The 14,273-nt window shown below is 37.1% G+C and overlaps 1 protein-coding gene across 3 annotated transcripts in view; it reads left to right on the top strand.

Annotated features, from left to right (window-relative positions):
* The first annotated feature begins 1,317 nt into the window (after positions 1 to 1,317).
* Positions 1,318 to 14,273, top strand: part of eml1 (EMAP like 1) — a 37,205-nt gene continuing 24,249 nt past the window's right edge. The window contains exon 1 of one of the 3 annotated variants that reach the window (XM_024268698.2): positions 1,318 to 2,140. In XM_024268698.2, coding sequence (XP_024124466.1) covers positions 2,074 to 2,140 — 67 coding nt within the window. In that variant the 5' untranslated portion in view covers positions 1,318 to 2,073. The remainder of the gene's footprint in view (positions 2,141 to 14,273) is intronic. The other 2 variants (XM_024268707.2, XM_024268717.2) reach the window with 2 other exon arrangements.

The following is a 14,273-nucleotide window of genomic DNA, read 5'->3' on the forward strand; positions in this document are numbered from 1 at the left end:
ACAACAGACAGTTATTGTTTTGTGTGCTTATTTATTTTTTTGTCTTAATTTTTTGATGAATTTGTGCGTCTTTAATTTCACCTTCATACCTTTACTGGTTTGTGAAACTATCTGTTGTTGGTTTTTTTTTTTAAAAAAACAATGTATATTTCCAGTTACTGTAAGTGTGAGAGGTCGCCCTTAATATCCCTGCTCCTTGGAATGAAAGAAAACAAATTAACGAATGAATGAAGGAATGAACAAATGAGCGGATTAATGAATGAATGGATGATTAATTTAATGAGTTGAACTTCATATATTGGATTACCAGTATAATTTATCTTTGCACAACCAACAAACTTACAACATTCTAAAATCGCAAAGACAAATGCAACAAAAAGACTTTAACTACCTTCAAAATAAGAGTTACCTTTCTTCATATCGTCAATAAAGGAAACGAAAATAATGTAACATTAGACATATCACATGTAATTGGCTAACTTCTGTTAAAAGTGACAAATATTTAGTGTCTGCTTCTTTAATTTATTCTACACATCTTTAAAATACAATATTTTTTTGATTCTGTTTTTTTGTTTTTTCATCTCAAAAACATGACAGACTATTAGGGGAACTATAAAGGGAAAAACAGAAACATAGAAAAGGAAAAAAAGGGATAACATCTTTAATTTTATGAAAATAAAGATGTTATTTCATAAGTAGAATGTTGTTCTTTATGTTAAAATCAAATATGTAAATGAAAATAAATGCGCATTCACAAAGAAGGTAAACCAGATATAGTAACATTCTTGAGCAATGTGATCTGATTTCTCTGAAACATCTGCAACACAAGCATTTTTTTGCCTTTTATTTCTTAAAATGTTGCCTCTTTTCTAATAATTGTACAACTTTATAGCCAACTTACCCGTAACCCCAAAAAGGATTCAGCAGATAGAATGGATAGTGAATTAATAGAATATTGACTACTTTTCTTCGAATTTTACAACTATATTCTCAAAATATTTGGACTTTTTCCCCAAAAACTTTACTTTATTCTCAAATTTTGCAACTTTATATATTTCTAAACCTTTTTCTTTTAATTTACAACTTTATTCTTATAAAATGTTTTCTTTCTTTTATTGGAACCAAATCACATTAGTTTTTTTTGGGTCACAATTGTATAATTTTATATTTGTGAAATTTTGATGTTTTTTGTCACAATTGTGTAACTTTATATATTTATTTATTTAAAAAAATAATATCTTATTAAAACTTAATTCTTGTACGTTTTTTTTTTACTTTTTTCCCCCAAATTGTTCTACTTTATTTTTGCAACATTTTTCTCTTCTAATTATACAATTGTACTTTTTGTTTTTTCTAATAATTTCTCAATTTAAAATTTCTTAAATTAAATAGTTTTTTCTTTATAATCTGACCACTTTATTCCCATGTATTTGCGTTTTTGACCCTTATACTCTGTCATAGAAAATATTTTTATTTCCTTTTATTTATTTATTTTTATTACATTTTTTACATCATCTAATCAGAGTTAATTTTTATCGATTTTTATTACTTTATATTGGACAGCTCTGATGTTTTTTCCATCGGCTCCTCCCACTCATCCACCCTAGCAGAGGAGGCGTGTCCCCTCCGGGCCCCGCCCCTCAGGCGCTCTGACTCGTCCACACAGTGACAGAGGAAGCTGGGCTGTCCCGCAGCTCTCCAAACCAAACGCATACACACACGCGCCCCCGCGCGCGCGCTGTCAGCTCGAGCCCTCTTAAAGCTGTTTTTTTTCTTCCCCGGCTGGAGATCAGTGAGATTTAACAGCTGTCTGTCCACAACGACAGGAGCGAAAGAGGAGTCGGAGGAGGCGCACCTATCATCCTCCTCCATTTATCAATCGGAATTCACTTTTTAAAAACATTTTTTTCGTATTTCGTTCCGAGAAGTAAAAATAAGAGCGGCCGAAGTTCACGCGACACAATCGGAGTTTAATGGGTTACCATGGTGACTCAGCCAGGGAGTCTGAGCCGCGCGGGGTGAATGGAGGGAGCACCTCGAAGTGAAGGCTGAAGTGACGGAGAAGAGAGGAGAATGGAGGACGGCTTTTCCAGCTACAGCAGCCTGTATGACACTTCATCGCTGCTGCAGTTCTGCAACGGTAAACCCTCCAAAGCTCTTTCTGGTTCCGATGGGACTTTTCAGAGTTCTTTATTATCTTTTTTCATTATTTTCCCCTCACTGAAAGTGAAATCTGCTCCACTTAAGGCGTGGAAAAGCAGATTCATAGTACAAGAAAGTGAACAGGAAGTGTCAGGAATCAGGGCTTGGATCAAGTCAACAGTGTTATGGTCAATCTAGTAAACAAAGAAGATAAGAAGCTGCAGGAAAACATGCCTGATTGCAATTAAACAATCTTTTATCTGGAGTGACACAGCAGGACGCCCTGATGTTTGCTGGTAAAAGTGAAGGTTGTCCAGGCTTTTATTGTGATGGGAGAGGCTGACTCAAGGGGGAGAGGGGGTGGGGGGGCAGCATGACACATCAGTTTGCTCTCATGTTCATCTCTGTGCTGCTCTGATTCTTCTATGACAGCTCTGGTGTCCTCCATGGAGAAGATACTAGTGTTTGTCAAAATCTCATATTTAAATAAAGTTTTATTGTAGTTTGATTGCAACCAATTTTTTAAAACAAACTTTATTAAGACCATTGACAGCATGACATCACCTATGGAAAATAGCTTACATCCTGTTTCTGATTCAGTCACCTTTTTTTGCGATGTGGACGTCGCCATGTTGGAACCAGAAAACAGGTTTTCGCAAAGACTTCTGGGAAATTTCTAGAGCACCTGACTTTGGAATTGTAGCTTCAGACAGCACTACAAAACAGCCAATGCACTATATACTGCACTCCGTAGCGAGTAGGGAAGGAATTTTTCCATAGTGTACAATTCCAAAATTGAGTACACCTAGAAATTTCCCAGAAATCTTTGAGATAAACCAGGTGAATTGATGCTCACAACACTGACAAATATAGACCACATGAATTGGTTTTGAACAATTTTTGTGTTCTAAAATGTAATTTCTTTAATAAACCATCAACATTTTCATCATCAGAGCACAGTGGATTCATGAACAGACGTAAAATGATTGTATTAATTAGATTTTTTTTTTTTAAATTATGTTTTACTTTCCGTTTAAAAAAAAAAAGTAGTGATCATGGTGTTCGAATTGCTTTCCAGGACATTAGATAGTTCTGCACTACATAGCCTTTATTAGTAGTTAGGGAGTGGGGAGGGATTCAGACATAGCCATAGTCAATTCAGTCGCCATATTTTTCAATATGGACGTCGCCATGTTGGAACCAGACGACATCAAAAAGCAGTGATTGGTTGGTGTCGATCTGAATCGATATTTATTTGGCAACCTCCCTCATCAATCAGGAGTGAGATTGTTGGTAGGCCACAGCCCTATCGCTTGGCAACAAAATTAGTCAATCAAAAAATTTTGAAGCAACAAGAATGGATATCAGGTGTGTTTCTTTTCAAGAGTGATTCTGGTTTTCTGAGGCACTGACTTTATGAGCTAATGAGCGAAAAAGATAACGCCGCCAACGCTTACGTCAGGGGTTTGTTGCTCAGATTGACCTGAAAAACAGGTGTAGCCAGGTCCAAAATGTGTTGGAGACCAAGAATCTTTTTTTCCTGTCTCTCTCGCCTGTTATTAATGTGATTAGACACAGTTCAGTCTTAATAGTCTCTTCACTGCAAAAACAGAAGTTTAAAGATCTTTTTGCACGAAAAAGTGTATTATTTTCTATCTTGCAAGTAAGTTTTTCAATATGAAAATATGTCTTAGTGACTCAAGTCTCTTTCTTAAAATAAGAATTCTTGGTAATACCATCTGTGAGATTTGTTGGGTGATTAAATGTTGGACTTGCTAATGTTTGTCCAGATCCACTCTAACAGCAAATGCCAGTGATGTCATCCGCTCCCCTCTCTGTCCAGCCAAACTAATGTTCAGGGATTGGGTCATCTGAGCCGCCCAAACACGAGCAGGCTGCGTGTTTTGTCCTGAGGATTTCACTCTAAGCAGAAATTAGCCCCATTACGCCCTCCGACAGTCAGATTCACTCGCTGACTGCAGCTCGAGAGGCTCTCGTTTGAACCAGGAAATATCAAATACATCTGTTTTGTGTTTAGTTCTCAGCATCTGGACTCGTGCTAATTCAACAAATCCCAACTATTGATGATTTCATCATGTTGAAACTGATCTCATATGTTGGCTAAAAGCATGAAAAGACACTATAAACAAATAATACATGAATCCAAAAATGGATTTTTCTACTTAGGCGTTGACCTGAAAGACTAGCTCTGATGAAAATTGTATTTTCTAATGATATATTAAGAAAATTTGCACTTCTGAGTGTTTATTTATTCAAATCATTGGGAATCAGGAGCAGATGAAAAAATGCCATTTGAAAAAGAGTGTTTGCAGTGTAAAAATACGCTACTAGTGGGAAATGCTGTAAATGTAAAGTGGAAAGAAAAGGGGGCGGGGTTGCTCTGCACCAACAGTCCCACCCACAACACAGAGGCGAACTTCTAAAGAACTACTGCAGAATATGTCCTGAAAAAAGACAGATTTTTAAATTTTGGCCAAAACAAAAGCGTAATCATAATTAAAAGACCACTAGGAACGCTTTTTAGATGTGAGGAAGACGAGGGATCTAACTGAAGACTGAGGATCCATGTGTAGTCCACGATCACAGGGATTAGGATTAACTTCTTGATTGTGCCAACATGAGTTGTTATTGAAGTATCCTTCAAAATAAGAGCTTGTTTGCTTTTAGTTTTCTTGATTGATAAAATATAATAGGTATTTGTCCCTGTTTGTTAGTTTGCTTGTATATTTCTAAATGTGTTTCTGGATTTGATGAAAATTTCCACTAAAATTTACAAACAAGAATAGAAAAAAGTGATAGAAAATTAGTGCCGTTACTCATCTGTTCTCACATGTATCTCTGATCTAAAATCCATTGATTGGAACTGGTAACTCATCTGCTGCTGCTGATTCATTTAAAGGCGGACATTGATTTCCAATAGCTGTGTCAGTAAGAGCACAAAACACCTTCTTATCTTCTTCCAGTTCCTGAAATCAATGTGCCTGAATCCTGTCCTTTATTTTTTATTTTTTTGGTTTTTGTTCACCCTTCTCGCTCTTTCTCATGTCTTCTCTAGACTTCTCCTCCTTTGATCTTGTGTGAGAGCTCCAAGTGGAGCTGAGAGCGATTATTCTCCTGTGTTTTATTTAGTCACGAGTCGTGCTGCCCTCCTCTCTCCCTCCTAGTCTGGATGTCTCCTTCTCAGACATTTCTGCTGTTTTGTTGTTTTTTTTGTGTTTCATCCTTTTAGTTTGTCATAATCATACAACCTGCAGACGGTTAATTAACTAATAAAGCTTTGTTTGAATCATCTGACACAAATAATTGAAATAAAAACACACTTTAAAGGCTTTATTCAGTCTCACATTTGGTTTAGATTTGACATCGTACACATCGTTTATTCTTGTGCTTCATGGGAAGTCTTAGTCACGATTGCCCTTAAGGGTAGATCCAGGGTGTCTTTGGGTAATAAATGGCTATGGGCCACTGCACAAAATATCAAGGTTGTAGACCGTTCCATGAACTCTTATAGGACAAAAATGTTCATGCAGATTTTTTCTATGGGCATGCTGTAGGCGATAGGTCATAGAGAACACTTATACAACACGTAAGGGTAAGTAGGGGGAAGTAGGGTAGATGCAGGCGTGTTGTACACACTTTACATTAATTCTGCGGACTATAAAAGGAATCTGTTGGTGCTGATCGTTAGAAACGAGTAAATTAGATGAAGTGTAGTTTGTGTGGACATCTTACAGGCTTCCTACAGGCACTTACATATCACATGTCTGGGTTCATTAGATCATTCAGAGTTTCTCTTGGTGCGGTATACTTCACTCCTGATGACCATTTAAACATTACTGCCATCTGTCCAGAGAGAGAAAAATACAAATTAAACTGGAGGTTCTTTTTATTATTGTCTTAATAAGAGAAACATCATAAGCTCGTGAAGCTGGGAAACCTTGCGCCCCATCGTGTTAAAAAAATGGATGGAAGTTCAGGACGGAAATCCTCGCATCGGGCGGCCATATTGATTTTTTTGGGGTTTTTTTTGACAGAGTCACTGAAAAGATCACATGCCCAAAGCTAAGTCCGTGATTGGTTGATGTGCCACAGTAACACCCAAATCACGCCGCAAGACCTCAGATTGCGTCTTTACACTGACTGAACATTGGAACTTGAAGCCCCTGCTGCATGAATCGCGTCCGGTGTGAACGCTGGATTACCCTGACATGCAACACCACAGTCGTGAAGTCCTGAAGGTCTCATATTTCATATGTTGCAGCACTAGACAAGACAATTCGCCCCTTTTTTATTTAGATTTTTAACTTGTATTTTTTTGCCTGTGAAGTCCCTGCCTCTGTTTAGTGGACACACACCACTTCCTCCTCTGTCTTATCGTTCACCTGCGCTCTCACAGATGTCGTTTTTGATATTGATATTTTCCAGGAGTCTTTGCCAGAATGTGTTTGATTTTAGTCAAAACAATAATGTTGCTAGTTCTGCACTAACTGACTGACTGCAGCTATATTTTTCACGTGGAACCTGGTTGTTGTGTTAGTGATTCCTGTAGTAGAGAATTTATGTCCTTTAAGCATCTCTAAAACTATTTCCTGCTCAGCGTTGTCCTCACAAATTTGTTGTTGTTGACGTTTCAAAGGAACATGTGTACATTTTTACAGTCAGATCACGCTAGTTAGCTGTTTGTTGTATCTTTGATCAAAAGTGTATTTCTTTATCTTTGCGATTAAAAACTGGATTAAAAATTTTTTTTACATTAAAAAATATTTTTGGCAAGAATTAATGTCAATTTTAGGGATACATTTTTGGTGGTCAAGTCGCAAAAAATGTGTTTTTGAAACCATCCATTAATGTTTTTGCTTTAAGGAACAAAGAATGTTTTAACCTGAGCTCAGAATAACAGCGAGCAGCCTTGGCAGCTTATCTTCCATGCTGGTGAAATCTGTCTACATATCTCAAAAATGTGCTCAGTTTGGAGAGTGGACATTGTTAGGTGGGATTATCCATTTATTTATTCAATTTGGACTAATATGAAAAGCAAAAAGAACAAAAATTTCTTGTTTTTTTCTTATGATCAAAGAAAGTAGTAGTTATTCCCGTTTTATTGTTTATTTAATTATGTGAAAAACAATAAGGAAATGAATGATTTTTGCATTTGTGCTATTCTCTCTCTTCTTCATCCACTCAGACTTCAATAGCTTCTTATTGTGACCTACTAAAACAGTCAGGCATAGAAAGCAGTGGAGTGTGAGTTTCTGTGCTAAAAATAAATCCTGCATTTTTTACTGCTTTTTTTTATATATAGATTTGTAATATTTTAGACGGCATGCTTTAAAGCACTAAGAAATGTGTGGATGAGTTTTATGTGTGCATGCCGTCACAAGGTCAGGACTGTCGACACGCAGCCGGCGACCTTGGACGGTATGTCACGGATGCTTAAAAATATCACAAAAAAGGGGCAGAAAGCACATGCTCCGTCTAAAAGGAGCCTCTGAAACCCTAATTGTGCTCCTCCGAGCGTGGGACGTTACCTGTGTGTGTGGGTAGGGGGGAGGACGACCTTTACATAAATCACAGGAGTCCGCAGGACTCCGAAAAGACACTATGAGTTTAGTTTCAGCGCAATATTTAATGTATCACCAGTTATCTGACGTTACACAGGAAAATGTCTCTATTTATATGTAAATTGTTACAGGTTGCACTCACATGCATGCTTGCAAAAGCAAAAACTCATGGTGACTATGAAACGATGAGAAGACTGTTCATTTCCAGCCATGATTGTAACGTCCTTTTACCTGGAAGCTCCACTGCACTCTAATTGTTAATGGAGGAGGCGAAGGGAAAGCCCCAGCTCACCGAGTGCGTCTCCATCACATGCTCTCCGTCTGTCTGTGACAGATGGCAGGAGAGCAGAGGAGAACCCCCCCATTAGAAATTCTATTAAAAATCGATTCATCAGACGCACAGGTGCAGGAATGAACATCCGGACAAAAGACGCCGGGGTGTCCCTTCCACTCAACTGACTGCATACTTTCGTTTCTCAATTGGTTAATTCTGATTTAAGTGTTTAAAAATCTATTTTTTTTTTAAATATATTTTATTAACTTTTATTAGAAATAAATATAGATGCATGCAAATAAAGGAAAGTAGCTGGGATCAAAGATGATCATTAAACCAGCAATCATAGATGTGTCATTTATCGGAAGGGTACTTTTTTGAGGAAATGTTCATCCTTTCACTTTGCTTAATCTGATTGGTTGACAGAAAAAGTGACCGCTCAATCCAGAGAGAAATTTACATGTTTTTTTTTCTAACATTCCACATGCAGGTTATTTCTAGTGTGTAAAAATTCACTCAAACACTCAAACCGAATCAAACAAGCTGCCTGAAAACAAGCATTTAGGTTGACTTGCAAGTGAACCCTGGTGTAGATCACTACAGTGTGACTTCAAACAAATGATCAAAGTAAAGTGATTTAAATGGTCAAATAGATGATAATTACTCTTAATGCTAATGTAAAGCTCTTAAAAAAGTTGTGATCAGTTGTGATAATATTTAATTTTATTTGTTTGACACTTTTCTTGGAATCCAAGGTTGCTGTTAGTGACGACGATACCACATTGTTAAGATTCAACACGATACAAATTATTTTTGCAAAAATATTTAATATCAATTTTCGTTATTTGTCATTGGGATTTTTTTTTCTGTTGCATATGGGATACCCAAAAAAATAAAAACAACCAAAGACAGGCCAGAGAATAACTTTATCGACAAGGTTCAAAATACAAAACACAAAACATATATTTACATAAATATGAATAAATAAAAATAACAAAAAAGTGCATAATGCATAAAAGTGCATAAACTGTATTGTTAGGATCCCTTAGAAAAAATATACTTGTAAAAAACATAGTTTTAATTTTGTAGTTGACCCAGTGACATCAGTGTAACAGAAAAATATCAGAAATGGGTCATGTGATCCACTTGGTTTGTGGTGCATTCTACATAACTTTATTTTTAAGGAAAATTAGTTTTTATGGGTTTTTATGGGTTAATTGTAAAAATCACATAATAAATATTTAATTTATTACGTTTTTTACATCAACCCTGGAGAACCCAAGAACAGTTTTCTTTTAGGCTTTTAAAGTAAATTTAACAATTTATTTATTTTTGGGTAACAGCAATCAACAGACGCCTAAAAACATTAAAAATAGACACATTTAAAGCAAAAGTCTTTAATAATAGAATGAAGAAAATACAGAGACCCAATTTGACCCAGATGATTCTCCAGGTTTAAATAGTATTTTATGAAGGATCAGTGGAGATCTCACTCAAAAATTGATCTAATCAGTATTTTCAGTGTGAGACATTTTTGACATCTGAAGTTTGTTATCAGATAAATTCTAAATTAATTTAATAATATTTGCATTCAAGACAAAGAATAAAGGTTAATAGAAGGGTGTTTTACAGGAAAGCCAAAGTATGAAAATAGTAGAATTCAAGGATAAAAACAACAAATTGAGACAAATTAAAACCTAATTCAGAACTTTTTAAGTATGTTACTGTGTAATGTTCCCTCCAGATAGCTATATAACTGGCCTGTGTTTAGAGAGAGGAAACCCTCCTCTGCTGTGTTTCAATATTCCATCCGTGAAAACCCTGTTTCCTGCGACGGCGTGTTGTTACTGGATCAGCAGCAGGACTCAGACACAGGCATGCATGCACGCTGGATGGAACCAGTCTCCCGCCTCTTGTTCCTTCCTGGCTGTTTGTTACTTTTTAGGACAAAGCTTAGTTTTATGTGGAGAAAGGTTGAGACAGAAAAAGAGGCTTGGGCTGCTGCCATGCATGACTTTGCACTTTTGCCAGCTGTTTGGATCGAAATCAACAACAACAATAAAAGAAATGCTTGAATTTTTTTTCTGTTGTTTCAGGATCAAGAGAGGAATTTGTAAATGTTTCTGATTTGTTGTGAGCCTGACATTAAAGTTGTGTAGTGTTTTATTTAAGGGGCATGAATAATAAGACTTGGTCTTCATCATGCTCCTTTTCACTCATGTGTTACTGTGAGAAAACGGCAGAACAGCACCACCTTTATGTCGAATTGTCACCGAAATTACATTCCTTGACTTCGTACTGACAGTTTAACCCAAACAATTTTCCATGTGGCTGAACTACTTGAGAAGCAGCAAAAATTCTTGGAATATTTCACAGAAAAGACAGTTTCTCTCTGAAAAGGGTTCCACACAGAGAGAATGAAAAAGCAGCCAGCTGTTAAAGCCAAACCCCTGGAGTTTGAGGATCACCAGCGTTCAGCACAATCTGCTCCACATATCCAGCATAATCCCTCTGCCATGCCGGGAACACTTCCTCACCAACAGACCGTGTAGGAGTCTGTGTTCTTTTAAGCAGGGTGTTAAGATAATGGTTTATATATACTGTGCACCAGAGTTTAGAAGAACTTATTCTACTTCAACAAGCAGTCTTTGTCCTTCTTTGTCATGTATTTTCTCCTTTGAATCAGACATTTTTATTTTGCTTTTAAATAAACCTTTTTTGGTCCCCTGTTCTGCAGAAATCATAAAAATAAATTAAAAAAGAATGGAAAGGAAAGATAAGTATTACACTCTAAAATAAGTTTCAATAAGATATTTGTCTAATCTGCATCCTTTCGTGGATCTATCGAGGATAAATTCTGGCTTCATTTAGAGTTTGTCTTATGTTGACATGAAATATTTACTAAATAGTAGTCATAAATATTTAAATTTAATGTTTGTAAATTGCTGGTTCATGCCAAAGGACAATCCCACAACTTCCTGTTGGAAACCCATTCAAAAATGAATGTGCAATTCCCCATGTAACCAATAGGTGGCTTTCTAATTAAGCAGTCCCTATTTATTTGATGTAAAATAGCTCAACTTTATTTAGAAAAAACAACTATAGCAAGGGGCAAACTTACCAGGGTCCCCTTTCCCGATGCTAATCTCAGCTAGCAACTGCTAGCTTTAGCTAGCTAGTACTCATTGCTGCTTGTTTTTGATTTGTCATTTGACACCCCAATGAACCCTTACGATGAAATACATAATTTTCTCTTTCTAGATATGTTTCCATTTGGAAAATGATAATTAATGTTATGCTGGCTAACGTTAAACAGTGTGTGAGAGGATTATTGGGCGGATCGATGTCCGCTTTGACCTGCGCTGAGCTCCAGGAAGGCACGGTCAGAGACACAGTAGGACATCTTATATAGGGGGGGTTGTCTGGCTTCCTCCCATCAGCCTCTTTGACCCTCCTGTGACCCAAACACACAAACACATTTTTTCTTTTTTTTTTGTCTCTTTGAATTTTTTTCCCCGCTGCAGTTTTGACATGAAAAGCTACCCTTTCTTTCCCTTTTTTTCCTCCCTCGTTGCTGTTTTTACCGCTCTCCTTTAATCTCGTTCTTGGCTGTATGTTAGGACTTCCTCTTTTTTCCGTAAAAGCTGACTATTTTTAGCTTCTGAGCCTCAGAGGACCAGAAGCCATTAGAGATAGCTTGTAAACCAGGCAGCTGTCTTCCTAATCTAAACAGATGATTATCTAGAAACACTACGGACGGGCTGATTGCTGCTCTGTGCGCGCGTTACCAAGAATCAATGGCACTTTAAGTAACTCTTTGGACTCTGCTTTTGTCCTTTCACTCCTTTTTTTAGTCTCTAACATGTCCAACTCAATTAGTCTCACTAGATTTCTGACTTTTGTGTGTGTGTTCTTTTTTTTTTTTTTTGCTGAAATAACATTAAAAAATGATTAAATACACAAAAATCTACTATTTTATTTACTTTATAATTACATAAGAATTTACTTGAATACAAAATCTGTCTATAATATTAATATCCATGTTAACACCCAAACCAACTTTTTTCTTGAATATAGTTTCTGAAATTGTATGATAGAATATTGTCTGTATTTCTTGCTGTACTATTTAAGTTTGTACTCCACAGATACCATTTATTAATAACAATAACTTAAATTTGGTCTTAATAAGAAGACAAGTTCTCATATTTCTATTGCAGTTTTCAAATCAAATAAAACAAAATATTTTATTTGATTTGTTTACTATTTCCATTTTGTGTGAAATTTAATAGTTTGTCTTGTTTCCATAAAGTAGTCTGTATTTTTTTTAATCAAAAACCCGGAGTGGGTGTAAACTTCAAATGCATCCAGACTAACATTCTGCACAATTAAAATAAATTGACAAACGTGTCGCTTTCAAGCAGTTATTTTTGTACAAACAAATGTAATGCAAAATTATTAAAATCATACACATTTGTTTCACCTTCTTCTGTTCCCATTCCACTCGTTGGATCGGCTCTCTGCCTGTTTTAAATGTCCTTTTTCTTACATCTTTCTACTGTTCGATTAGGATCATCTCCAGACTGCTGTCACAGAGGCCAGCAGCAGTCAGAATTGAGTTAGTTGGACTCAGAAATTGCTGTTCTAGGCGGTAATAAAAACGGCAGCAGCTGAACGGGTAATTTGGCGGCGCAGCACCAAAGCCGTGTGCACTGGAGTAAAGAAATTACAACCACCTGGTGAGACGCTGATCCAGGTTTTGTAAACGGCGCTGATACGAGTCAAAACAGGAAAGAGTTTCGGTGTGTTGTGACAGGCTACTTCCTGCTGGCCTTTCTGTGCCTTGATGTTTTGCTTTGCTGGAAATGCTCCTGATGGCTTTTCCTGACCTCCTGTTGGTCCACGAGGTTACTCCAGCTTCACGTCTTTGTTATTTGTTCCTTCCAGTTTATAGAAAAAACAGACTTGATTCACTGACAGCAGAAAACAGTGAAGGGCCAAAAAGTTCGGCCAAAAATGTATCAAAGACTTTAAGTCTTCCATGATGTGAGTGCTCCCATCCTGAAGAACAGAGGAGGCGGGGATATGATCACATGATCAGGGACAGGTTAGGGTTCTGACATGAACCGGTTTGATGGGCAAGCAGGAGAGCGGTTCGTAATAGAGAAACAGCATGAGCAGAAAGCAAGAAAGCTTTTGAGATGTGTCTTAAGTGACCTGACCACATCATGAGCAGGTAATGAAACCAGAAATTGAGGCGGAACAACAGAAATGGAGCTGTTGATGGCTGACGCCGAGTGCCGGAAACGATCTGCTCTTGCAGGTGTGAAATGGGAACGCTGGTATTTAGCCCTCGGGGGTATGTCAGGAAATGAAAAATGTTGACTCAAAAAAACATTTTTTTTATTAAAAAAAAAAGAGAGAGAATGAGGTTAAATCACACGAGACGAGTACATTTCTGAATAATCTGCCCTGACTAAATGCAGCTGTGGTGAGGCTGTGAGAACATGTCAGGAAGCTCAGAGGATGTTAGCACAGAACCAGGGAGTCTGGCAGTGACAGCCAGTCATTGTACTTCTATTACTGGTTGGATCATACTGTCATTGTGTCAGGAGGGGTATCAGATCCCTAACAGATGCTGAACTGATTACAGAAGAGTGGACTGAAGACATTTTCTCTGTCACATGTGAATATGAAGCCGAAGTGCTGGAAAAGCGTCATACCAGGTAGGTTAGACAGAGACAGTCAAGGGGCCAGACGATAAAAAGTGATGTCTTTGTTATTTGTTGGTTGCAACTGGATGAGAAACACCTGGAGTCTACAATCTGTAAAACGTTTTTCACCCATTAGGAGAATCATTCTGTGTGTTATTTATTTTCTGGAGTAGAACTGGTTTATCCACTCATTTTCTCTGGGAAAATCATGATTCGATGTGTATCTAGATACATGGACCACAAATCGATGCATAAAGGATTTGTGGTGGTCACTGACTGTATAAAGCATCTGGATTGAGTAACAGTAATGTTTGATAGATTTTGTGTAGCTGCTTTCAAGAGAAAGGAGTGTTGCCTTTCAACACGCTCACTTCTAATTGGCAAGAGTGGTTGCCATAGAAACAATGACTCGGACCAATCACTATTTACTCACGTCGTCTGGTTCCAACATGGCAACATGGAAAAATGGCCACAAAATTCACTTCATTTCGTTGGAACCAGAAGTAAGTTATTTTCTACAGATGACGTCATATTTGCTCCATCCATTTCTTTTGTACAGTCAAT

The sequence above is a fragment of the Oryzias melastigma genome, linkage group LG22, assembly GCF_002922805.2.
Source record: "Oryzias melastigma strain HK-1 linkage group LG22, ASM292280v2, whole genome shotgun sequence".
Taxonomy (NCBI): domain Eukaryota; kingdom Metazoa; phylum Chordata; class Actinopteri; order Beloniformes; family Adrianichthyidae; genus Oryzias; species Oryzias melastigma.